Source organism: Suncus etruscus, chromosome 17 (assembly GCF_024139225.1).
Source record: "Suncus etruscus isolate mSunEtr1 chromosome 17, mSunEtr1.pri.cur, whole genome shotgun sequence".
NCBI lineage: Eukaryota > Metazoa > Chordata > Mammalia > Eulipotyphla > Soricidae > Suncus > Suncus etruscus.
In genome coordinates, this window is record NC_064864.1 from 49024833 (window position 1) to 49052417 (window position 27585).

Sequence of the window (27585 nt, forward strand, 5' to 3'; positions counted from 1 at the left end):
TCGCCATTAAGTATAATGTTGGCTGTAGGCTTTTCATAGATAGCTGTAACTATCTTGAGGAAAGTTCCTTCTAACCCTATTTTGCCAAGTGTCTTTAACATGAAAGGATGTTGGATTTTGTCAAACGCCTTCTCTGCATCGATTGATATGATCGTGTGGTTTTTGTCTTTCATGTTGTTGATGTGATGTATCAAATTGATTGATTTGCGTATGTTGAACCAACCTTGCATTCCTGGTATGAATCCCACTTGGTCGTGATGTATGATCTTTTTGATGAAGTGTTGGATTCGGTTTGCTAAGATTTTGTTAAGTATCTTTGCATCTATGTTCATTAGTGAGATTGGTCTATAGTTTTCTTTTTTGGTGGTGTCTTTGCCTTCTTTGGGAATGAGTGTGATATTAGCCTCATAAAAGGAGTTGGGGAGGATTCCTGTTTTTTCTATGGTTTGGAAAAGCCTATGGAAAGTGGTAGTAAGTCTTCTTGAAATGTTTGATAGAATTCACCTGTAAATCCATCTGGGCCTGGGCTTTGTTCTTAGGGAGTTTTTTAATTACATCTTCAATTTCCTCTGAGGTGATTGGTCTGTTTAGGCTTTCTAGATCTTCCTTTTCCAGTCTTGGAAGAGGATGTTTGTCCAAGAATCTGTCTATTTCTACTGGGTTCTCTATCCTAATTGAGTATAGTTGTTCATAATATGATCTCATGATATGTTGTATTTCTTGGGGTTCTGTTGTAATCTCTCCCCTTTCACTTGTGATCCTACTGATTTGGGTGTTTTCCCTCTTTTTTTTGGTGAGTTTTGCCAATGGTTTGTCTATCTTGTTTATTTTTTCGAAAAACCAACTCCTGGTCTCATTGATTTTTTGTATTGTTTTCTTTGTTTCAATGTTGTTTATTTCTGCTCTGGTTTTTATTATTTCTTGCCTTCTGGTTGTGGTTGGATTTCTCTGTTGCTGTTGTTCCAATTCTTTGAGGTGATCTTTTAAACTGTTGGTTTTGTTATTTTCCTGTTTCTTGACATAGGCCTGTATTGCTATGAGTTTTCCCCTAATTACTGCTTTTGCTGTGTCCCATAAATTTTGACATGTTGTCTCTTCATTGTCATTTGTCTCAAGGAATCTTTTTATTTCTTCCTTGAGTTGTTCTTTGATCCAGCTGTTATTGAGCAGCATGTTGTTTATTCTCCAGGTATTAGTTTTTCTCCATTGCTTCTTCTTGACATCAATTTAACCTCTGTTGCATAGTGATCTGAAAGGGTACTTCTTATGATCCTTACCTTTGTGGTCTTATATAGGTTGGCTTTGTATCCTAAGACATGGTCTATTCTGGAGAAGGTTCCATGTGGGTTTGAGAAGAATGTGTATTCTGCTTTCTGGGGATGGAGGGCTCTATATAAATCTATTAGCCCTAAATCTTCTAATTTTTCATTTAGAGCTCTTATTTCTTCGCTATTTTTCTGTTTGGTGGATCTGTCCAGTGGTGATAGTGGTGTATTGAGGTCCCCTACTATTATCACATTTCCCTTCATGTGTTTCTCCAGGTTTGCCAGTAGTTGCCTCACATATTTTGCTGACTCTACATTAGGAGCGTAGATATTGACCAGGGTTAGTGTTTCTTAATCTAATGTTCCCCTGATCAGTAAGTAGTGACCCTCTTTGTCTCTGATCACTTTCTTGAGGTTGAATACAATTTGGTCTGATATAAGAATGGCTGTTCCTGCTCTTTTTTGTTTTCCATTGGCCTGAATAATTACTTTCCATACTTTTATTCTAAGCCTGTGCTTATCCTGTAACTGTAGGTGTGTTTCTTGCAGACAGCAGAAGTCCGGTTTATTTTTCCTAACCCAGTTCTTTACTATGTGTCTTTTAATTGGAGAGTTTAGTCCATTCACATTTAGGGAAATTATTGATAGAGAGGACTGTTGTGCAGTTGTATTGTGTTGCGTGGTTGTTGTTACAATCAGGGGTTTGGATTGTGTAATTCATCTCTGAGTAAGTCGCTTAGGATTGGCTTGGTTTGCACAAATAGTTCAAGTTCGTTCATGTTTGAGAATGTTTTTAGTCTGCCCTCCCATATGAATGATAGTTTTGCTGGGTATTGGACCCTGGGTTGGAAATTTCTGTCATTCAGTCGTGTAAATATGTCATTCCACTGTCTTCTTGCTTGAATTATTTCAAATGGGAGATCCGGTTTGATTCTTATGTCCTTTCCTTTGTACTTGAGGTTTTTTTTCTCCCTTATTGCTTTCCTCTTTCTCTTTGTTTTTTGCCATTTTGATTATTATGTGTCTTGGTGTTGGCTTATTATGGTCTATTTTATTAGGGACCCTCTTGACTTCCTGGATTTGTCCTGAAGTGTCTTTCCAGAGGGTGGGGAAGTTCTCCGTTATTATCTCCCTGACTACCTGTTCTTCCCCCTTCCCTATTTCCTCCCCTTCTGGTATACCCACAATTCTTAGATTGTTTCTTTTGTCTTTGTTCATTAGATATTGGATTTTTCCTTCCAGTGCTTTGCCTTTTATTTCTTTGTTGGTTTCTTGATCTTTTTTTGATTGTAGTTTTCCTTCGAGCTCTTCGATGTGCTTCTCCAACTCTGTGTTTCTGCTCATAAGGCTTGTTACTTTGTCTTTTAAGTCCTTCACTTCTTTTTGTATGGACTCTCTCATGTTCTTTGGCATTTCTTCTTTAATTTGGCTGATTCGTTCTTCCATGGATTTCTTATATTTGGTAGCTAAGGTTTCTTTAATATCTTTTAGTAATTCTTGCATTTCCTTCCTCATTACCGTTTTTAAGTCTTCTTCCCCTGGATCTGTACGTTTTGGTGGACTTGGGAACTTGCTAGGATTTGTCATGGTGTCTCCAGTTATTAGGGATCTCCTTGATTTACACATGGTTCCTTGTATTTAATGGTGTGTTTTGGAGTGCTGTGGCTTCTATTTTCGGCCTGCTTTGGTCCCCTTCCTGAAGGTGGTTCTAGAGGGGCCTGTTGGGTGAGCTTGTTGAACCTAGCTCTTTCTCCTCCCCTTTGCTGCCTAGGGGTCAGCCTTCCCTGTGGGTCTTGTCCCTTTTCTGCTCTTTAGTTCTGTCAGCAGTGCAGTTCTGCTCCTGGCCACAATGGTTGCTGGCACTGTTGAGCCTAGTTCTCTATCCCCCCTCCTCTCTCTGAGAGTCAATGGAGCTCTGCCCCCTCCAAGCCTCCGTTGAAGGAGTTCCTTCCGCCCAACCCAGAGCCCTTGTCCTTGGGGAGTCCCTGGTCCACTCCAGGGCCCTAGGGGATGGACTGTTTTAGGTCCCCTGAGGGGCCAGACGGCTGGTCCTATCTCCCCTGTCTATTTGGGTTGTTCAAGTTGCCCTTCGAGGCGCCCACCCAGAGGAAGGGACTCCCTCAAGCCACTCTCCTCTGTGCTTGTGGTCCCTGGGGAAGGGGCGGGGCCAGGTGACCGCACTGGGGAGGCAGGGACTCACTCGGGCGCTTCTGCCTGCGTTCCTAGGTCCCTGGTGAAGGGGCGGGCCCAAGGGACCGCGCGGGGAGGCAGGGACTCACTTGGCCGCTTCTGCCTGCGTTCCTAGGTCCTTGGTGAAGGGCCACAATAACATATTTAAAAGGACCAAAGAAGCCATTGGTTTAGACCCCATCTGACACTTTAATTTCCTGATAGCCTTAATGAAACTGTTCATCTGTCTTCTACTCAAGCACATCCCTAAGCTCCCTAGAAAACTTGTCAAGAGAGCTTGCTTCTTCCAGCCTCAGGGTTCTTTCCATTAGAATATTCTTTTTTAAATCAAGTTACCATTCACTTATGGAATTTAGCTTTTCATTTTGTTTCTGTCCTCTGAGGTGGCACAGAAGTAAGTCCTGTTGCCCTCATTGAAAATATTTTTCTGAAATTTGAAAGCAGTTATAAACTTTGTGCATTGGTCAGCACATGAGTTCTACCAAACTCAAATAATTATAACTTTGCTCTGAGGACATAATCTGAGCTCCCTCATGATTCAAGTCATTTCCTTGTAAATTCTTTCTCAGAGGGGTTCTGGTATTTGGGATGAAACCATTTGTAGGATTAGATGTCCTATAGTTTGCTTTGAGTTTTATAAAACTCAGAGGGCCTCCAGGAAGTATAAGCTGAAGTAGTCAACTAACAGTTGACTGTGAGGCAATTAAAATGGATAACATAAAGAAATGTCTGTCAGTGGCACATCTTTCATAAATGTGTTTCTTTATTTCTGTATTTTTTCTTATTCTTATAATACTTTTTAAAGTACAGCCTTTTAAGTAATATTGTTTTTCTTTAGTGTCATGAGTTTGAACTCACTACTAGATTTTCTGGTCATCTATTAATTCTAAAGAGCAAATAATTTTAAATGTAGACTTAGACATGGGTCTCCACTGTTGTTTTACATAAAAAATACAGTAGTCTTTATTTCTGCTAAATTTAAGCTGATATTCTTGTTTCAATAGTTAGTAATTTAAATGAAATAAGCAAGCTAAAACTAAGAGATTTCCATTTTCCACACCATTTCTGATTCAGATATTTGGGAAGGAAAACAAATCTGAACCTGGAGATGAGTTAACGACAAATAAAACACAGTGAAGGCAATAAAATGAATGTTAATAATAAGATGTGATATGAAACTGAAACCATTATGAGTAGGGAAAACACAGGCCATGGTATGAAGATGTGGGTCAGAATAGATACCATCATCTCACAAAAGACTCTCAGCTTTTATGTTCAAAGGGTACTGTTTAATAGGGGATGTTCTGAATTGCAATGTATAAAAATGAATAGCATTTGATTGCTAAGAAAAATGCCAAGTGACTGGGGCCATGGAGACAAAAGGATGGATTTTGTTAAATACTATGTAAATTGTAAGATTATCTGATATGATATTAGCTCAGGAAACACTGTTCAGTATAAAAGAGGGTAAAATGAATTGTGAAAATGATTTGTAAATAAGTGTGCTAGATAAATACGAGGTAAAATGTTATTTATGCATGGTATACATAAATGAGCTATTATTTCTGCAAGCTTATATTAACATATTTTTTCCCTCAAAATCAGGGAGTAAAAAAAGAGTATTGAGTGGGGGTTAGGGTTCTGAGTTTGAACCTCAAAAGACTATATGTATGATCTGAGGCAAGTTATTTAGTCCTCTGCACTTAATTCCCCTCATATGACAAAAATTGTCCTGTTATCTCTAAGACCAACCAACCTCAACTCTATGACATTTTATTTATATATCAATAATGTTATTAGTCTAATTTTCTGTGTTTGGGGATTCCCATGAATTGTTTGTATGAAGTCAATATTTCAGATGGGGTTCCCCTTTTCCAGGAGCTTCTAATAGATTTGAAGAGTTTGAAGTTGTGATATATAAGGGAATTAATAGATCAATGTTTGGGATGAATTCAGTGGAAACAATTTGTATAAGGAAAAGCTGTTATTAGAATGTGATTGGGCATTGAGTGTTAAAAATGAGAAAAGAGATAGTAATTATAGGATATGCTTCTTTTTAGCCAGCTTCTTTATGTGTTTTATTAATTTGCTTTTCAAAGCAGTTCTTTGGATTTCATGCTTCAGTCTCCCCTCTTTTGGCCACGCATGAGTGAAGATGACATAGTGGCCATGCAAATCCAACAATGACATGGAAGACAGTTTCAACTAAGATTGAATGCTTGATGTTAGGCAACTTTTGAAGCAAAAAGAGGGTCTTTCAGTGGAAGGAATTAAAATGTGAAAAATTGTAAAGGGATATTTATGTGATCATTCAAAAGTATTTATGAGCATCATATTCTCCCATGTCTGGTAGAGTCTTACAGCACTTGGGCCTATTAAAATATATTTTTTCACTATTTAGAAAGAAAGGCATTGATCATATAATTGACCACATAGATAATTTTGTATATGATAGATTACATAATAGATAATCATCGTTAAAGTACAGATTAACAAAGGATTTCCTTTGAGAGGTATAATTTACATGGATAGCTTACATATTAGTAGGATTTTTATTTATCAATAGAAAGATTGGAAAGTAAAAAAAAATAAAGTAAGGTTGGAAAGTGGGATAAGTGTGGCATTGGGGTATGAATATATATGCAGAGGGTATAGCCTATGAAAAAATACCACAATTCAGACAGACCATGCCATATTTGAAAATACAAAGACTTGGTATGCCTGAAACTTGCTAAACTAGGGTAAACAAGAGAAACCTAAAAAAAAATGACAGTAGAGCAAAATGATCATTCATTACTATTGTATATGAAAACATTTCCATAAGATTATTCTTTGCCTGTTATCTCACCTTGATCTTCCAGGTGGGGCGCTGTTGAGAGCTGAATAAATAGTTTGGGAGTGAGGTGTTCAAAGTCTTTTGGGAGAGTTTGCTGGCTAGCTCCAGGTGTTTTCTGGAGCTAGCAGCAGGCTGACAAAGGACTCTCTTCGCCCAACCTTTTACCCCTTAACCCTCCTGTCTGTGTGGATTATTTGCTTTGGATAAATATTACCAAGATCTACCCCCAAAAGGGGACAAAGGTATGGGAATCAATTTCTCATTCTGGGAGCTCTTTGAGGATACACAAATAACCAACAAAGGAGTAAATGGGATTCCACACATTATTGCTCTAACAATATGTAGCCATAAGTTTTATGAATCACTTTGTACATTCCCAAAAAAAGATAAACATTCTTTTTTACAGGGTGGGGGGGAACATCTGGTTATACTTAGGGGTTACTCCTGGATATGCTCTCAGAAATCTCACCTGGTTTGGAGGACCATATGGGACGCTGGGGATTGAACCAAGGTCACGTGCAAGGCAAACACTCTATTGCTGCACTATCACTCCAGCCCTAGAGATAAGTATTCTATATGTGCAATAAGCATAGGGTGTTTGAGGACAACTCATGCTTTTGTTCTCATGTAGGTCTTGATTGTCATCAACATTAAGCAGAGTGTAAGACATAAAGCTGGGAAATGAAAGGCTTTGGTCATCCAAATCTATGTACTTTCAAAAGAGTCAGGGAGTAAGATCAAAGAGCTATACTAAAATCATAACAAAAGTGAAGCTAATTAAGTTGGTTGATGAGCTCAAGGGGGTAGCATGCTACCTATACAAAGTGTTTCCATTTTCCCAGTTTATTACTGTTTGAAGACAAGTGTAAACCCTGCACATGGACTGTCTCCAATTGTTAAGCCCAGAATTTAAACTGTCAGAGGCAATAAGAAATGGCCCTCCCCCATCAATCTACAGTTCGGTGATACCTCCAACAGTAGAACCAGAGCATTAATATTAGCAAATCATTCTTTTATTTTAATTTTATTTTATTGAAACCATTGTGACCTACAAAGTTCTTCATAGTTGAATTTCAGATATATAGTGAATCAGGGCTATTTCCACCACCAATGATTCCAGAGTGCATCCTATATCACCATCCTTTGGCCCTGGCCTGCCAGTCTAACAGGCCCATTGAAGTTTAAGTTGTTAAAGTTTAGGTCTCTTGATTTTATTGTTGTTGATGTTGGCTTGGATATTTATTTATGTCCCTTTTTTCCTCTACCAATGCATCTGAGACCACTTGGCCCTTGGCCTCATCTTTTTTTTCTTTCTTTCTTTCTTTTTCTTTCTTTTCTTTCTTTCTTTCTTTCTTCTTTCTTTCTTTCTTTTTCTTTCTTTCTTTCTTTCTTTCTTTTCTTTCTTCTTTCTTTCTTTCTTTCTTTCTTTCTTTCTTTCTTTCTTTCTTTCTTTCTTTCTTTCTTTCTTTCTTTCTTTCTTTCTTTCTTTCTTTCTTTCTTTCTTTCTTCTTAATTTTATAGAAACATGCAGAAATATTAGGTAAAACAAATCAATCTGTGTCCCAAGATTCTATGAAAAAAGGCAGAAGCCCCTATTTAAAGGATAAAAAGAAAAAATAAGTTAAACTAAAAATAGGTGGTGTGTCAGGGTTTGTTTGTTTTTCATAGGTGCAGCAATAGTTGGGGAAAATAAAAAGGAAATGCCTTTGGCCTAAAAAATGGAAGACCCTACCCATGAAGCATCCTGCCATAAGACCAAAAACAGGCTCTAGGCATACTAAATTGTGTCATACCAAAGTCTTTCTTCATGGTCCTAGTAAAAGTCCTTCTCAATCACAGGTTTCACAGTCAGGTTTCATTGATTTAGAGATCTTGTTTTTTGCACAGATCCTCTGTCGAAATCAGAATGTCATGGGGTATCTTCTGATTTTATCTTATGAGAAACAGAAACAATATTACTAAACCATTCTTTTATGTCTTCTTTTCAAACTGGGGCTCAAAAATTCAGCTATAGAACTAATTTTGGGGGATTGAGTCTAACAGATCCATTCGGAATGGGGTTATTGAGTTTTGCAGGATTTATATCTTTAGAGATTTGTAGAAAAACATTATTTTGTGTTCTACATAAAGTATCTTAGAGATTTTACTACAGCATAGAAAGGGGATTTTTTAGGATAGAATTAGAGATTAGAAAAATTATGTCCTATTGTTCAAGATCAAACACTCAGCTGCCTGGTGAGAGGATATAGTCCCTTTGTCCACTTGAGCAGTTAAACAAAAAAATGTAAGAAACATTGAGCTTTATAGGATTTTATACTGTTATATGGTACCCTGTGTCCTTCTCATCAGTTTCTTTTTTTTCAGTTTTTTATTTTTTAATTGCTTTATTTAAGCACCATGGTTACAAAATTGTTCATTGCTGGGTTTTAGTCATACAGTGTACATAATTCTTCACCAGTGCATCCTTCCTGCCAGTTTCTTTTAGTCAGAACATTTATGAAATTGCTTATAAAACTATTTATTTTTATTTTATATTTATATTTATTTAATTATATTTATATTTAATTAAGGAACTATGATTTACAAAGTTATTTATAGTTGAGTTTCAGACATACACTATTCCTATGTGAACTTATAACAACTGTCAACTTCCCTCCACCATTTTACCAAGTTTCCCTTCCAATGCCACAACTCTGCTTCCTTGAAAGGCACATTTTTTAGTGTGATGGTTATAGATTGGATCTCATGCTTTCCTTGATTTGGTCATTCAGCTATGAAAATGTATTATATATAAATATATGCTGCCATTTTTTCATCATTGGTTCTGTAATCTTTTCTTTCTGGGACTGCAAGAGAGAGAGTTTTCCAAAATATGAACAAGTACATCTTTATCTGTTCCTTTTTATTTTCAGAGCATTCAGTCTCACAGTCCATATTCAAGTCTTAATTTTCCCCTTCCCATGGTCTTGTAGAAGTGTTTCCTCCTCTCCATTAAGAACCCTTTATTTGACCTTGTTAGGTCCTTTTCCAAATCTGTTCATTCTCTTAGATTTCAAAAGGAGACCAGAGTACATGATCTAGAGCCAAGTGAGTTGTACTTTTGTAGGAGGATGAGATAATGTTTGTTTTATTTCCAACATCATTTTGAATGACCAGAATTTTATTTTTTATCTTTGTTAGCTACTATGTTTGGGGGAAGTTATCCTTCGGGCCAGGGCCAACTCCTACTCACCCATTATGACTCAGCTCATGGTACAGTGCCAACCTATTTAAACTGACCTCTCTTTCCTATGAATTTTTTCAGAAATCCTCTACTTCCATTAGCACAGCTCCCCCGTGTTAGGTTGTGCTTATAGTTTAATATGGTTTTATTTGTTTGTTTTCAAATCTAGATTTTTTTTTATTTTTTTTTATTTTGATCGTAGTGGCTTACATATTGTTGACAATGATATTTTAGGTACATATTTACATAAAATCAGGGGGGATTCCCATCACCAAATTGTCCTCCCTACACCTCCGTTTTTGTCCTACCACCCATATCCTCTTCCCTCACCCCCAGGGTAGCTAGGATATGTGGTCTCCTCTGTATCTAGCCTACTGCATAGTAGTCTTGCGCCTGTTTGGTCCTGGTGTCTCCCTTGTTTCCCCCTCTAATTGGAGGGGCAGGACTAGCTAGTTCAAGTTACGTGTTTTTGTTTGAAGGAGAGAAAAGTAATAAACTGGGGTAAAAGTCTAATACGCCGAAAATAAGCGGAATTCTTCCAGAGGCTCTCAACATCGGTTTGAGAAATGAAGGAGAGAAAAAAAGGTGAAACATTCCACCAGTACAAAAAGAAGTGTCAAATATCCCGTGAGAACTCCAACAATAAACACAAGCACCAAAAAAAAAAAAAACACAAAAACAAACACAAAACAAAACAAGCAAACAAACAAACAAAAAAATGCCATGGTCTTGATATAGGAAACATGGCATAGCATACAAAGGAAGAACAGAAAGGAAGAGAAAGAATAAGTATAACTGGGGACAACTTCAATTATCACACCCAAACAGAGAAATTGACCAAAAAATAGATAGGTAAATAAAAATAGTAATAATAAATGAAAATAGGGGGCCGGGCGGTGGCGCTGGAGGTAAGGTGCCTGCCTTGCCTGCGCTAGCCTAGGACGGACCGCGGTTCAATCCCCCGGTGTCCCATATGGTCCCCCAAGAAGCCAGGAGCAACTTCTGAGCGCATAGCCAGGAGTAACCCCTGAGCGTCACAGGGTGTGGCCCAAAAACCAAAAAAAAAAAAAAAAAAAAAAAGAAAATAAAATAATATATATATAAAAAAATAAATAATGTTTTGTGCTTTTTGTTTTTTTTCCCTCCTGCCCAGGCACAGTAAATATTGGGGTCATTCGAAAAGGAATTCACTTGGCCTAAGAGATATGGGGTTTCTCCGCCCTTGGAGTGTATTGTCATGGGATCAACTATAGACTCTGTTCAGGATCATTTACTCTCCCGGTGGTGCTTTTGTGGTGTTTGTAAGACCTCTGCTCTGTCCTGGGTGATACTATCAGGCCTCTGTGTCTAGGGATCTCAGTATCTGCACAGATCCTGCGGTGGGAGTTATGATGAAGTCAGTCTTTGTGGTTCTAGAAGTTCTGTTCCATCAGTGTCATTTTAATTCATCTTCTGTGGTTGGTGATCTTGGTCTTTGCACTGAAGCTAGGATGGCACCTAGGACAGTGTCTTTCTTTGTGCTTCCAGAAGCCCCATTCCGTTACAATGGTCTCTGCCAGACCTTTGAAACTGGGGATCATGTTCATTGTGCAGATCGTAGTTAAAACCCTAGGTTAGGGCTTTTTTATTGGTCCCCGGCTGTATACAGTCTGGTCATGGTTCTAGCAGCAGTCATCTGTAACTCGAAATCTTGGCTTTTGGGCCTTCCAAAGGGTGACAAGTCTTCTGCTTTTGTCTTGTCATTAGCTAGAAAGGTAGGATAACCTTCATTTAGGTCAAGTTGTTCCCATTTTCTTCGTTGTCAGGATGTCATATTAGAGCTGGCATTTGTTGGTGACCTTGCAGTATTGCAGCTGTCCCGGATGGGATTTGTTTCCTGTAGCAGTTGTGAAGAACTGTGCCGTTCCTGTGTCTGGGATCCAGGGTTCAAGGCTGGATTGATGGTATCTAAACACCTGAGGTCTAAGTTAATTCCACATGGCATATTTTCAAGGTAGGAGATATCCCTCTATTGTAAACAACTATGAGTTCCTATCTCTAATAGATAAGAGCTCTCTTTTTTAATGTATATATATATATATATATATATATATATATATATATATATATATAAGAATTCCCCTTTATTTTAGTGTGCCTTTGCAGGGGGGAAATGGTGCTACCTTATATTGTTGGTGCATTTGGGGGGTGGTCAAAAGGGGAAAACAGAAACAGGTTACATACCCAAAAAAAGATGAAAAAAATAATAAATAGAAAAAAAAATAGGTAACAAAAATGTATGTGCTTACATATGTATATGTAGGCCAGATTTTTTTTTAAATGAGGTAGCAAAGTATTTAAAGGGCCAAAGTGATGCATATGACTATCTTACATTTGGGGAAAAGCAGGTAAAGAGGTGGTGTGATACAGTTCTTATGCTTATGTTGGAAATACAGGTTTTCCCATTGTCTTTTGGGTTTTTCTTGTGGTGTGTGGGTCCCCAGGCATCTTTCCATCCCATCCCCAGATCTTCTTCAGAGTGGCAAAAGATTTGTGGCAGGGAGGTCCTGGAAGGGTTCTTGCATTGAGGGTACTTTTAGACCTAAGTCCGGTTTCAGGTAACAGTCCACGTTAGGGGGAGTTGGTGGGGAGGGCTGCGCAGCATGGATCAGCAGGGGAGTTGGCTGCCTTTTCTTGCAGGAGACGAGATGTGGGTTTGACTGGGTGTCCTCTCGACTGGGTGCTGGGTAGTGGTTCGTTGGGGTAGGAGGTCAATCTTGATGCCTAATAGATTAAGGACTGAGGGTGGAGAGTTTTAATATGGTGGGAGGTCTGTATGGGATTGAGGGGTGAAGGGATAGTTGGATTTCCAAAGGGGGAAAAGGGGAAGGTATATGGGAGGGGTAGGAAGGGAGAAAAGAGAAAATACTTTAGAAAGAAAGGGAGAAGAGAAAAGGAAAAAAGTAAAGAGAAGAGTAGAAAAGAGAGAGAAAAAGAACAAAAAGAAGAGAAAAAAAAGAAGATAAAAAATAAAAAAGAAAGTAGTGAGAAGAGAGGAGAGAATAGCAGGGGAATGCTAGTTTGCTTGAATGTGTTCACAGAATAGAGCGTGTAGTTTAAGTCTCTACATCTCAGTTACTGCTTCGGTGGTCTGACTGGTCACGTGCTTCAGTTCCTAAAAGAAGGTGTAACCTAGAGATAAAGTGTATGTTAAAGAGTTTTCTCGGGGCCATCTCATAGTGCTAGCTAGGTATGGTATCTCGTGTGGTATCCCGCGCTGCCATCTTAGTTTATCCGCCATCTGTATTCAAGGATGCCTGTGGATATAAAAGCTGAGAGGTTATTTTAAATATTATAAGATAAAGACATTAAAATGTAGTGTTATGGGATGATTCCATTGCAGACAGTGATTTCCCGTGGTGTTCTTTACCTGTGCTCCTGAATACTATCTCTAAGTGATTGTTGTGGGCCTTTGTCGTGGAAGGTTGATTACATACCTGTTCTCTCTACGGTGCAGTTTCTGGTGTTGCTGCTTTCTTTGTGGAATAATGTGTAGTCAAGAGTTTGCGTTGTTCCTTTTTCAAGTACTTTGGGGACTGCTCCTGAGTATATGTTGACTATTGCAGTGTTTAGAGTTTCTACCCTGTTAAACCATGTTATTTGATTGTTGATTATCAGTTGTGTATAAGATGTGTGTTCTGGGTGCTTCAGAATAGTGCTACCATTCTGTGTTTCTCTTTTGTCTTCTGACTTACTTTGTTTAATATAATATGAGAAATGATACAATCACAGACTTTGCAGCAACATGGATGGACCTAGATCAAATCTAGATTTTTAAGTATCTAGAAATCAAAGAACTGTGCATTATTGATCACTATATGCTCACATATGTCACTAAATATTGCACATGCTAGGTGCTCGATTAATTCTAAACCCACGGATGAGTGAAGTGTTTTGAGTTACTTGATTACAGGGAGTATTTGTCAGAAACCCAAAATTCAGTTATTTACTTGGTAATGACTAAAGTCAAGTATAAGAAACTTAATTCCTGGGGCATGGCGCGTGGTAGCGCTTTTGCCTCACATGTGGTTGACCTGGGATGGACCTCAGTTTGATCCCTTGTGTCCCATATGGTTCCCCAAGCCAGGAGCAATTTCTTAGTGCATAGCCAAGAGTAACCTCAGAGCATCACTGGATGTGGGCCCCCAAACAAACAAACAAACAAACAAACAGAAACTTAATTCCAGGAAGACATATCTTATTTTGTCTCAAAAAAATTGAAGGTCAGGCTGAAAGCTAAATTATGGAAAACCTAGTGAAATTTGAATTTCAAATTAATAACTATTAAAAACTCAGAAGCACGCCTCAGTTGTTTCTCAGAACATATATACATAAAATATATTATTTATTTTTGGGGCCATGCACAGCAGTCTTAGGTCTTAATTCTGGCTCTATGCTATGTAATTACTCCTAGAGGAGCATAGAAAACAATTTGATGCCGAGGATTGAATCCCTGTTGGCTTCATGCAAGGCAAAATACTTAACCTGTATACTATTTTTCCAGCCCCTTAAAAATGTTGTTTTTGGTATTTGGTCCATACCCAGCAGTTCTCAGGGGTTACTCCCAGATCTGTGCTCAGAAATTGCTCCTGGCAGGGTAGAGGCACCATAATGGATGTTGGTATCGAACCCAGGTCAGTTCTGGATCAGTTGCATGCGAGGCAAATGCCCTATCACTGGGCTATCACTCTGGCCCCTGAAAAACTTTTTATAAAATTATTTACTTGGATTTTTGTATCTTTCAAAGTGGAATTGTCTTTCCTGTCTCCATCAAGCAGTTTTATTTTGGTTATTGATGCCCCTGTTGGTTACCTCAAGTGTCATCTAGCCTCTGGACCAAGTTATGCTCTATTTGTATAGCAGTAGTATCTTGTAAAAACATTTGTCAATATTAAAAAATGGGGAGAATCTATAGAAAGCTGAAACAATCAAACCTTACTATATTGTATCAAATCACTGTTCAGCTAAGAAATGTTCAGCTCAGCCCATTCCTCTGGAAGATGAACATGCTGCATGTCTTCAGTCTTTAGCCTGGTGGTGCAATGTCCTTTTTTAACAATACTACAATTACTTTAAGGTTGAGAGCAACAAGAAACATATTTTTGACTCCAATGTCTATCAAAGAGGAAGACAAGACAATCCTAAAATTCCATATGTTTCAGTAAACGTAGGGCAAAATTGGCAAAGTAAAAAGTCCTTGTTTTAAGAATTAGAAAAATTGACCTTGTGTCTACAGCATATAAAGCACCCCTAACATTTCTTAGGCCTCCCTCCCACTATAACTTGAGGAATTTTTAAAAGTGATATATAGACACACAGTTTACAAAGTGTTTTACAAGTTGTTTCAAGCATATAGAGTTCCACCCTCTATCCCACCACCATGACTCCAAATCTGTACCAATAACTCCTACCTCGTTCTTCAGAGCACTCTTTTTATATTTCAAAAAGTATCCCAAGGGAAGAGATTCCCCTTATTTTGTATATTTATGGGTCCTAACCCTAAAATATAGTGTTTAGCTCTTAATAAACATTCATTAATATTTGTTAAAAATTAAAAATGAGTGATGTAAGTCATCAAAATATGAAGAAATCGCAAAGACAAAAATCTTACAGAAAAAAAAAATGGTGTCTCCTGCAATAGAATGGTTTGACTGGATGTGAAAACCTATAGTCATTCCTTAAAGTGATAACCTTGGTATATATTCCCCACATCTCCTGAGGATCAAAGGAGTTGCTGTTGAGAACAGAAGTTCTTGTTGGTGCACTGAGAGATTTGGCGAACATTGGATTAAATTAGTTTTCACTAGTATCAAGAAAGAAATTCGTTTTTAGAGAATTTTTGGATGAAAGAGTAGATGAACATGTTGAAAATAATTTTCTCCTTTCTACCACAATTCTTTCATGACTTGGGGGTTTCTCTCTGCATTCTCATAAAACCCAGCCTTCCTGCGTATTGTCTGTGTTCACTATGGAAATGCACAGACACTCTTCTTTTGAATACAAACTAGATTCATTTTATTGAAAGAAAACAACAAATTTTGTAGAACATTTAAAAACCTTGAACTCCAAAAGTTTTAACAAAAATAATTAGAAAATTAATATATTGAGTTTGAAATTAAGTACGTGGAAGAGCTTTTATATCAATGGGAATCCAAACTGTTCTTTTTTTTATAATAGATTCCTTGAAATCAGATGTGAACATCCGGAGCTCCCATTAAATGTTTATTTTGCTTCTTCTGATTATGTTGGTTTTTACCATATGGTTTTCATGAATTCATCTTATCTCAAAAAATATCCTTAGTGCATCTGAATAGTTAAGTATGTAGCTTGCACACAACCAATCCTGATTTTATTTCCTGTACCTCATGTGGTCCTTGGCCCATGTAGAGTGAGCTTGAGTGGAGAACAAGGAGAAAGCCCTGATACTGCTAGGTGTGGCCTCAAAACATGAACAAACTGTGCATGCATGTGTGTGTGTGAATGAGAAAGAGAGAAAGAGAGAGGATGTGGTTAAAATTCATAGCACAGAGAAATGGATGAGAACAAGAGTTTAGCTTTTAACCATAGACTCAATTCTGTTTACTTGTTTTCATCGTCTAGGACCACTGCAACAAAGTATCAGGAACTGAGTGCCTTAAGGAATTAGGAATTTATTTTCCCATAATTATGAGGCTTGAAGAACAAAGCAAAGTGCTGTCAGAAGCATATACATTGTAAAAACTTTTAGAGTATCCATCTATGTGGCTCTTAAATTCTAGCGCTTTGCCAGTAGCCTCTTTGGCTTTCCTTGGCTTATGAATGATCATTTTCATCTGCTGCCTTCACATGGGATCCTTCCTGAATGTCTTTATCTCTTCTTCCCAGTATTTCTTTTTATATGCACAAATTTTCCCTAAGAGGTTCTCAGAGTGTAACACCAAGGCTTTTGAACTCTGTATTCTAGACATGCCTTGAGTTCAAACAACAATAGCCTGGTTGTATATAAGTAATTTGTAAACTAAAGGAAGACAGCCCAGAGCAGGATCTCCAGACTTGATTTCCAAACGATGGTCTGGAAAATTTTTAAAGAAGCAAAAGTAGGAAGGAGGATGTGTTAGCATGTAGGGATGGGAAGCAGGATGTTGGGCTTGCAGGTTTATTTTACAGAACATACATCTTCATAGGTCTTATGTCTCACTAGTATGTTAAATATCTTACTGGGGTGTGATTTTTCAGATTTAAAATGAGGGACATTTAATGAATCATCATCAAAGTCCAGCTGGTTGAATCCATTTCCTTGCTCTAACTCACACTTGAACATGCTTGAATCGATACATTTGCAGCAGCAACAGCTTTAACATGTTTTACATATCTTCCCTCTGTATTATTCTTTTCCCTCTGTATTATTTTGAAATTATAAGTAAAGCTTTGTGTTTGCAGCAGAGCTACATTTCCTGAAAAAATGTCCCTGTTCTATTTCATCAGCAGTATTATATCAGGACACACCTATATTTAATTTTCAATTTTTATATTTAAAAATATCTTTTTTTTTCCACAAATACCTTATTTTCAAATGATACCACCTTCTGAAATACTGGGGTGAAAACTTCAACAAATCTTTCTTCTAGAGGAATGCAATTCAACTTCTAACCTAATACTCTTCTTTAAACTTAAGCTTTCTAGGTAAAACCTGTGGTTCTTCCTGTGAAATGTTGCATTGCTTAAATTGCCTCTGTAGTTCTTCACATTATAGATACTTTTCACTGACAGGCTGATGTAATTAGGGAACGGAGAACAGAATCAATAAGGGAAAGAGTATATGTTTTTCCATATTTTCCAGCTGTCCTGGAGATTCATTTATGGTTGTGTGAGTGTTTGTGTGAGTTGTTAATTAACATGTACTTGTTAGGAGAGAGGAGATCATGACAGATGATGAATAAAAGCAAGGAGAGGATATGGATTGTTCTCCGTTAAAAGCTGAAGAATGATGTCCTACAGGGAAAGAGCATGAGGAGATTGGTATGGAGGAGAAAATGTTCTTAGATATATTGCTTCATGTAAATGATGGATGATTTGAAAGAGGCTTGTTATTTAGAAAACATATTTACTTTCAATAAATATTTTATGTTGCTATTTACTTTCATACTATTATAGTATTCATCTCTTGTTTTGTGTACATACCTCCCCATCTTCATTGATGTAAATTCTACTTTTAGTCACACCATCAAAATGAACACCCTATACTCTTTTCCTTTGTCCTCTCCTTTTCTCCCCCTCTGGCAATCACATATTTTTAAGATTGTAAGAGTTACTTCAGTTGAAAGCACATTTTATATACACAAAGCAGATTGGGTTGAAGTCATACAACTATATAAACATCATGTGTGTTACTATTTTGCTTGTCTTTCCAAGGAAGAAGCTACCACTTAGCATAATATATTTATGTAAAATATTATTTTGTGGAAAATTTCAGGTTAATTTGTCTAATTTCAACTTTCTTATGAAGAAATAAAATTTTAGTTCTTAGGTTTTATTTTGGAATATAGACGAGTGTATTACAATAGTGCTATTATAAAATTTATATAAAACAATATATAGACATGTTTTACATTTCAAATATATATCAATGTTAAAGAAATATGGAAATTAATGTCAAATTTTAGGAAGTTTAAAGGAATATAATTTACCTATACTCCCTTAACTCAGTATAATGTTGGTAATATTTTGTAATTCTTCTATTCTACTTCAAGTTTCCATTAATACTTTAAATAAAATTGACATTAGTATATGCATATTTACTATGTTTTCAAATATATAATTTTGATATCACTAAAAATCTTTTAAAATTCACTAATTTATTTTATAATTACATAAACAAATTGTGTTCACAAAAATTTTAATAATCAGTATAGTTAGAGGAGAAAAATCTCAATTGCCTTTATCTCTTACCATTGCAGAAATAACTAATATAAATGTTATAACATGTAGTGCCAGCAGTATAATTGTTTGTAGTTCTATCTTCTACTTTTCGTAGCAATTTTAACTTGTGTAACCTTAGCACTTAGTTCATAGTAGTTAGAACATAGCAGTTACTTGATACTCTTGAGTGAATAAAGAAATGATGAACACATGTATGAATGGGGAAGCTGCAAACATTTGTTTCAGAGTCAGCAAGTTGCCACAGATTGAGAGACAAGGTATCTAACCCAAGTCCCTTAATGAATAGGAGAATGCTCTCTCTGTTCATCTGAATCAGCCTCTAGGCAGAGAATTCAATTTAATTTTTCTCCCATCAGTCAAACTGAAGAGCTGAAAAAGCAAAACCAGAGATAGGGGAGGCAGGAGGTGGAACAGGCATGAATGAGATCAGCATCTGATCTCTTGTTCTTTCTCAGATAGGAAAAGCATGAGATGAGACAACCATATTTCTCCCAAGGGCAAGTCACAGTAGGAGTTGAGGTGGATGACATGCTGCCACTTCCAAGGACCTCTATGGTGGAAGGACTAATCATTTTCCCAGCAGACTGAGATTCCAAAAGTTAGTGTGACTTTCATGGTTTATACCTAACTTATCTAGAGTTTGCAATAGAGAAAAACACAGTTGTTCTGGGTTTTATTTGAAGGAATTTGGAACTCTGTTGAATATGATTGAAATTAGAAAAGACAGAGGATCAATCTTTGAGTGATACAAAGCTCAATGTCTTAAGTGGGAAAAACTCAGTCATTTCAAGAAAATATGCAGACTCATTTTCCCAACAGAAAGGTTTGATTTTCACATACATTTTTCTTCATCCCATCTGTAAATATGAATATGAACAATGATGTATGTAGAACTAAGAAAGACTCTCTTTCTATGGACAGTTTTCACCTCTACTGGTCCAATATATATTATCATAGTTCTTCTCTTTCTCCCCAAATATCTATTAACCAGCCTAAAAACAAAGTTGACACCATTGCCTCTTCTCCCAACTAAAAATTTTCCCACCCTCTCTCTACTAACAACTTATCTCTAAATTCTAGCTCAAGAGCTCTTTCTTAGCCTTACTCTAGCCTCTGTTTTGGTATAGTATACTCATATATATATATATGTATATATGTATATATATCTAAGATATACAGGCCTGAAAGAATTCGTTTTTGCTTTCTGAACAGTAGGTTGTGATTATGTGTATTCAATAATTAAGGTTTTAAAGATAGCAGTGAGTTTCTGAATAAAGATATCATGCTAATCATAAAAGTAGGACTAATGGGGAATAGTTTTATATATTTCCTCATGTCCAGATAAGGCAGAAATAATGTTTAATGTTCATGGACTGAGAGAATCATTCGGATAAATACTGTGAGAGTTTGTTTAAAGTATAAATGTGCAATAAAATATATCAGTACTGACTTCCAATTTTATTTGTAACTGTCTTTGTAAAATTGAAACTCATATGAAAGCCCAACATATCCTATTGTTATTTGTATTTCATTATAAACAAAGTTCATAAATTATACTTTGTTATATTCAACTTAACATAGTTCCTTACATTGCTAACCAGTGTATTAGAGGTATACTTGCTCTTTTCCTTATGTGATTTGAAACAATCACATTCTACATGCCTATTAGGAAATGTAGAGTCTGAATCCATTATCCACAGGGAGTAAGATATTTTTTTTTTTTTTTTTGGTTTCTGGGCCACACCCGGTGACGCTCAGGGGTTACTCCTGGCTACGCGCTCAGAAGTTGCTCCTGGCTTGGGGGACCATATGGGACGCCGGGCGATCGAACCACGGTCTGTCCTAGGCTAGCGCAGGCAAGGCAGGCACCTTACCTCTAGCGCCACCGCCCGGCCCCGAGTAGGATATTTTTAATGTTTTAAAATCCCCAAGACTCTTTGAGAATATTTTTAATTCCATGAATTGTTACTCAGTCTTACCTGCATGTTTTATTTATTGATTTCAATGCTATGTATTCAATGGACCAGAGGCCAGAGGGATAGTATAACTGGGAGGGAGTTTACCTTGGATGAGGTACAATGAAATTCAATTCCTGGCATTCCTCAGCACTACTGGAGTAATTCCTGAGTGAAAGCCAAGACTAATCCCTGTGTATCATCAGGTGTGGCCCAGACAAAAATTAGTAATTCAGGAGGACAGAGCAGTGGCGCAGTGGTAGAGCGCTTGCCTTGCAGAGGCTGACCTATGATGGACCATAGTTTGATCCCCAGCATCCCATATGATCCCCCAAGACAGGAGCAATTTCTGAGCACATAGCCAGGAATATACCCTTAACATCACTGGGCATGGCCCAAAACAAAAAAAAATATTAGTTATTCAAGGAACTCTTTAGTCATATTCAAATATAAAAATGCATAATGGCTACATTATGTCTATACATATTTATTTTTAAATAAATATTTATAAATATTTATACATATTTGCCTACATAATGTATACAAATGTATAATTACATATTACTCAACATAAACAAAAGGTGAGTGAGTTAACATGACAGAAATAGAAGATGATGGAGCAGTCAGAAAATATTTATTTTGGATCACTTAAGCTGACTCGGCTTAAATGGACAATATTTTTCCTGTAGTTTAAAAATTGTTTAAGACAATTTTTTTCTTAGTTCATCCCTGATGAACACAGATACAAAGGTCCTCAATAAAATCCTGGCAAATAGAATCCAATGCCTCATCAAGAAAATCATTCAATATGATCAAGTAGATTTAATCTCAGGAATGCAAGGATGGTTTAACATCCATAAATCTATCAACATAATACACAACATCAAGAAAAAGAAAAATTAAAATCACATGATCTTATCAGTAGACACAAAGAAAGCATTTGATAAGGTCCAACACCCATTCTTGATAAAAATGCTCAGCAAAATGGAAATGAAAGGAATCTTTCTCAAAATAGTTAAGGCCATCTACTACAAGCCACTGGCAAAAATAATCCTCAATGGAGAAAAACTAAAAGCCTTTCCTCTAAATTCTGGTACAAGGAAATGCTGTTCTCTCTAACCACTCCTATTCAACATAGCACTGGAAGTACTTGCTATAGCAATTAGGTAAGAAAAAGATATCAAGGGAATCAGAAAAAGAAGTAATCAAAGTCTCACTGTTTGCAGATGACATGATACTCTACTTAGAAAACCCTAAAGACTCTACCAAAATGCTTCTAGAAACAATAGATTCAGATAGCAATTTGGCAAGCTACAAAATTAACACGCAAAACATATGGCCTTTTTATACATCAATAATGATAGGGAAGAAATGGACATTAAGAAAACAACCCAATTCATATTAGTGTCACACAAACTCAAATATCTTAGAGTCAACTTGACTAAAGACGTGAAGAACCTATACAAAGAAAATTATAAAACTCTGCTCCAAGAATATGAGAGGACACACAGAAGTGGAAACACATATGGTGCTCATGGATTGGCAGGATTAACAATTAAAATTGCAATACTTCACAAAGCATTGTACAGATTTAATGCGATCCCTCTAAAGATACCTACCCATGACATTCTTCAAAGAAGTGGTTCAAACACTTATGAAATTCTTTTGGAACAATAAACATCCTAGAATAGCTAAAGCAATCCTTGGGAAAAGGAATATGGGAGGCATTGCTTTCCCAAAATTTAAACTGTATTACAAAGCAATAGTTTTCAAAACAGCATGGTACTTAAATAAACATAGACCCTCAGATCAGTGGAATAGGCTTGAGTACTCAGAGAATGTTCCCCAAAAATACAATCACCTAATTTTTGATAAAAGAGCAAGAAATTCTAAATGGAACAAGGAAAGCCTCTTCAGCAAAAAAAAAAAAAAAAAAAAAAGCAAACTCAGACCCCAGCTAACATCATGTACAAAGGTAAAATCCATGTGGATTAAAGACCTTGAAATTAGACCTGAAACCATAAGGTACATAGAGCAACACGTAGGTAAAATACTCCATGACATTGAGACTAAAGGCATCTTTAAGGAGGAAACTGCACTCTCCAAACAAGTGGAAGCAGATATAAACAGATGGGACTATATTAAGCTTAGAAGCTTCTGCACCTCAAAGGAAATAGTGCCCAGCATACAAGAGCCACACACTGAGTGGGAGAAACTATTCACCCAATACCCATCAGATAAGGGGCTAATGTCCAAAATATACAAGGCACTAATGGAACTTTACAAGAAAATAAACATTTAATCCCATCAAAAATGGAAAGAAATGAACAGCCACTTTATCAAAGAAGAAATACAAATGGCCAAGAGGCACATAAAAATGCTCCACATCACTAATCATCAGAGAGATGCAAATCAAAACAACTCTGAGATACCATCTCACACCACAGAGATTGGCACACATCACAAAGAATAAGAGCAAGCACTGCAGGCAGGGATGTGGAGAGAAAGAAACTCTTATTCACTGCTGGTGGGAATGCTGTCTAGTCCAACCTTTATGAAAAGTTATATGGAGATTCCTCCAAAAACTGGAAATTGAGCTCCCATATGATCCAGCTATACTACTGCTAAGGATATACCTTAGGAATACAAAAATTCCTTCCTTACACCTCTATTCATTGCAGCACTATTTACCATAGCAAGACTCTGGAAACAACCAAGATGCCCTTCAACAGATGAATGGCTAAAGTAACTGTGGTACATATACACAATGGAATATTATGCAGCTGTCAGGAGAGATGAAGTCATGAAATTTTCCTATACATGTATGTAGATGAAATCTATTATGCTGAGTGAAATAAGCCAGGAGGAGTGAGATAGACACAGAATAGTCTTTCTCATCTATGGGTTTTAAGAAAAATAAAAGGCAATTTGGCAATAGATTTCAGAGACAAAAGAGAGGAATGCTGGAATATCCAGCTCATGACATGAAGCTCACCACAAAGAGTGATGAGTGAAGTTAGGGAAATAACTACATTGAGAACTATCATAACAATATGAATGAATGAGGGAAGTAGGAAGCCTTTCTCGAGTACAGATTGGGGCAGGGTGGGAGGAGGAAGATTCAGGATATTTGTGATGCGAATGTTGCACTGGTGAAGGGGGTTATTCTTTACATGACTGAAACCCAACTACAATCATATTTGTAATCAAATTGTTTAAATAAAGATATTTAAAAATGCTTAAGAAAGAGTGGCTTGGTCCTTGACATTTGCAAAACATTGCAGTATTCTTGAGCCTTATAAAGAATGAGAGAACTCATTTTATTTATAAACAGTAAAAAATAAAAAGGGAATATTATAATATTTGAATATAATATTGACTCAGATATTAGATAATGAAAATTTCACATATAATCTTATGTCTCTTATATGTACCTCTTATCATTATCTTCACTAGTGTCTTAAACATAATAGTATATCCATTATGTTTTTTGGGGGAGGGGGGTTCTCATCTGGCAGCAGTCAGAGATTACTCCTGGTTCTAAGCTCAGAAATAGCCCCTGGCAGGTTTGGGGATCCATATGGGATGGCAGGAATTGAACTTGGGTCCATCCTAGGTCAATCGTGTGTGCAAGGCAAACAGCCAACCACTGTGCTGTCTCTTCGGCTTCTATCCAGTATGTTTAAAAAAAAAAGTCAGACCACACCTAAAGTGCACATGGGGTTACTCATGATGCAACACTCAGGTATTGTAAAAGTGCTCAGGAAACCATATCTCTTGCCAGGGATCAAGTACAAGTCAGTCAGGTATATGGCAATTGACTTACCCACTATACCTTACTCTGACCCCAATACTTTTAAAATAAATATTGCTAAGCTGTTTTAGATGTAGCTGAGGTTTAAAGAATTTGAAGAACAAAGTCATGATTTTATTAAGTATTTTACCACTAAGAGAGAATAAAATAATATTATATAATATATACAATATATAATTATCGTATATAATATAGTATGATGTATTATATAATAGTATATGGAATTATAAATGTTTATATTCTGTATAATATGTCAGTCACTAAATACCTTGCATGCTTACTTGTTTCTAGAAGGTCCCATGATAAGCATATTATAGACGAATTTATTTTAATCTGTATAAAATGGGTGCTTTCTTAGTGTGCAAGGCACCCTGGTGCATTGGAACCTTCTTCGCAGGACAGACATGTGTAGGTACATTAAACAGTGATCTTGATGCTTATACACTTTTGATTTTGTTGTTTTGTAGCTCTACAGCTCCATGGACTTTGGAAGACGATGGCAGCTTGTCCATGAACGTATCACACCTAACAGATTTTACTGGTAAGTCCTACCAGCAATCTCACTATGTTCTGAAGTAAAAAATTATCAGACAACATAGCAATATTTGACATCTTTGCTACTTCAGTAGTAAGAGATACACATATTCTAGCACTTTGATAATCAAAGCATAATTCGAGGATCAGTAATATTAAGCATCTCTCAATTTGCCATGGAGAATTTCCAGCAAGATTTACTTATAGGGTGGGGTACTTGCATGTCATGTGCTTGGTCTATCTCTGGCACCACAGATGTTGCCTTGAGCACAGAATCACAAAGAATAACTGGTACTCATGTACCACAGGAGTGACCCTAAAATTAAAATAAAGAGTTGTTGATTAGGAATATGCATTTACCTTGATCTTTGGTAATTTAATATGCACATAAAAGTTGTAGAAGCACTGAAGTAGAGAGAGCTACGAGAAGCTCATCACCTAATGCCCATTTTGGTATGAGCTAATGTTTTCAAAGACCTATCCCATGTGCCCTTCACGTGCCTTCATTTAGTTCCCTTAAAAAGTCATGAGATGGCCTATAAAAAACGAGGTGGGAAGGGGGGTGTTGATTTTATATGAACACATTCATAGTAACATCTTTGGAAGCAAAAGCTTTAACAAGTTTTCCTTGTATGTGCAAAACTGAATAATATAAAAAAACGTTTGCCCAGGTATACTATAAAAATCAATTGTTTCATTTTCTGCAGTTCAGAGAGTATTGGGAGATAAAGTAAGAGTATTTTTCTCAACTCAATACATGAACTATCTTAGTTATTTTATCTTTTCAGCCTAATTATTATTTGGTCTGGCTTTAGAACAATTAAATTTTTTCAATAGATTAGAATAAAAAAGGAAATATTTGCTTCTTTGCTATTTCAGTTGTTAAACTACATCCATTTGTTGATTGAGTAGTTTCTCAGTGTGCCATTACTCAAAAATCTTTCAAAAGCAAGTGAGGAGTGTGTTCTGCTATTTCTGGAACAAACTCTTGAGTTGGTAAGGCAGTTGGCAGAGTAGAAGGTCAAGTTGATGGAGAAGCAAAGTACAATAGACTGGATAAGCCTTGTCATCATTTTGGAAGGAAATTAAATTAAGTGGATGAGGGGCGTTTTTTCCTATCTTTTGTTAAAAATAAGAAGAGAATGTTCCAGCTGTTATCCACTCTCCCCCTTCCTTTGTGTAGCAAGAAGAATAAATCCCCAGATCCTGATAATTGTGTTTCATCTCTCCTCCACTCTAAGCCTCTTTCATATGTGCCCCCATGGGGAAATATAAAAGTTAGTGTCCATGCTGGCTATCCAAGTGGTAGCTGAGAATTCCATTTTGTAATTATCACTTCTCCATTTCTGATGTATAATAATTGCCATAATTATTCTTTCAGGTGTCATAGGAGTCACGGAGGAAGAGCTCATTTTCCATAGACTTTTTTTTCCGCCCAGAGATAGAATCCAAGGCTTTCTAAAGCTCTAAACTACTTCTGCTGAATAGTGATGTGCTGGATGGGCTAGGAGTGACCACATTCAATTAACTCCTGAAAAAAGGCAAAATACCTGCTTCTCTGTGTGCAGAGCACATCTTTGACTTAGGCAGAGTTTTTTAAGCTGTGATTTTTTATTTACCATTAGTCATAGATAACAGTATTTATATCAGCTTTATAAGGTTATTGCAAAACCAAATAGAATTATTTGGACACTTGACAACATCATTTCTTTATTTCAGATATATGTGTATATGTATACACACACACACACACACACACACACACACACACACATATATATATATATATATATATATATATATATATATATATATTTGGGGATCACACTCAGGGGTTACTTCTGCCTCTGCAGTTAGGAATTACTCATAGCTGTGGGTCAAGGGACCATTTGGGACTCAGAGGATAGAACACAGATCAGGCCTGTGCAAGGCAAATGCCAAGCTGGCTGTATTATTACTCCAGCCCCCAGATTTATCATTTTTAATTAAAAATTTATATATTCTCTTTGCTAGCAGTTATGAAATTCATGACACACAAGTGATTTGTCATATTTGTAAGGCATTTTGAGCTGATGGGTTGCAACATTATTTACCTATGGACCTCTGGTTATAAGTGCATGGGTTTAATTTACTGCCAAGAATCCATGTGTCAGTCCAACTTTTGTGTCTTCTATTTTATATTGAGTCTTAATCTTTTATGATGTAGTGAAAACAAAAGCCTTAAAATGTTTTCTTTGGTAGAGATTATGCAGAGTGAAGTAGTTATGGGGGTAGGGAGGTATAGGAGACTTTTAAGAAGGTGCCAAAAACAAGAGGTTGATATACACATTTGCATTGTGGTATTTAGACAAAATGAACATGGGATCCAGAACTAATATTATCCAGATCTTGCTGTTATTTATAAGTTAGATATTTGTAAATTTCTAGGGACAGATACTTTTTTGTGTCGCATTTCTTCTCTGTGCCACCTCAATTCACAGAAAGTGGCATCCTAGAGAAGATTTATGGAGAGACAAAGATCCAGAAATTATTTCCTCTGAGGGAACAGGAGGAAGAGTGACTGACCATATATATGCTTCTTATTTTCCTTTTTTTCTTCTTGTTTTCTTTCTCCTCTCCTTTTTGGCACTGATCATGAAAGTGGGTTGATAAATATAAGCAGCTCTCATCAATAACCATTTCCTCCATTGTGCCACACTGTGCCTGTGCATTTAGATAGAGCATGAGTCATAATATTCATTGTATCAATAATAAAACTTTTTTTTATCAGAAATAAGATTTTCTTTATGTACTTTGATTTTCTAAACTTA

At 36.6% G+C, this 27585-nt stretch overlaps 1 protein-coding gene across 1 annotated transcript in view; it reads left to right on the forward strand.

Annotated features, from left to right (window-relative positions):
* SORCS3 (sortilin related VPS10 domain containing receptor 3) overlaps positions 1 to 27585 on the forward strand; it is a 721132-nt gene that overhangs the window by 426124 nt on the left and 267423 nt on the right. The window contains exon 5 of the mRNA XM_049790799.1: positions 24709 to 24782. Within this exon, the coding sequence (XP_049646756.1) occupies positions 24709 to 24782 (74 nt within the window). The remainder of the gene's footprint in view (positions 1 to 24708; positions 24783 to 27585) is intronic.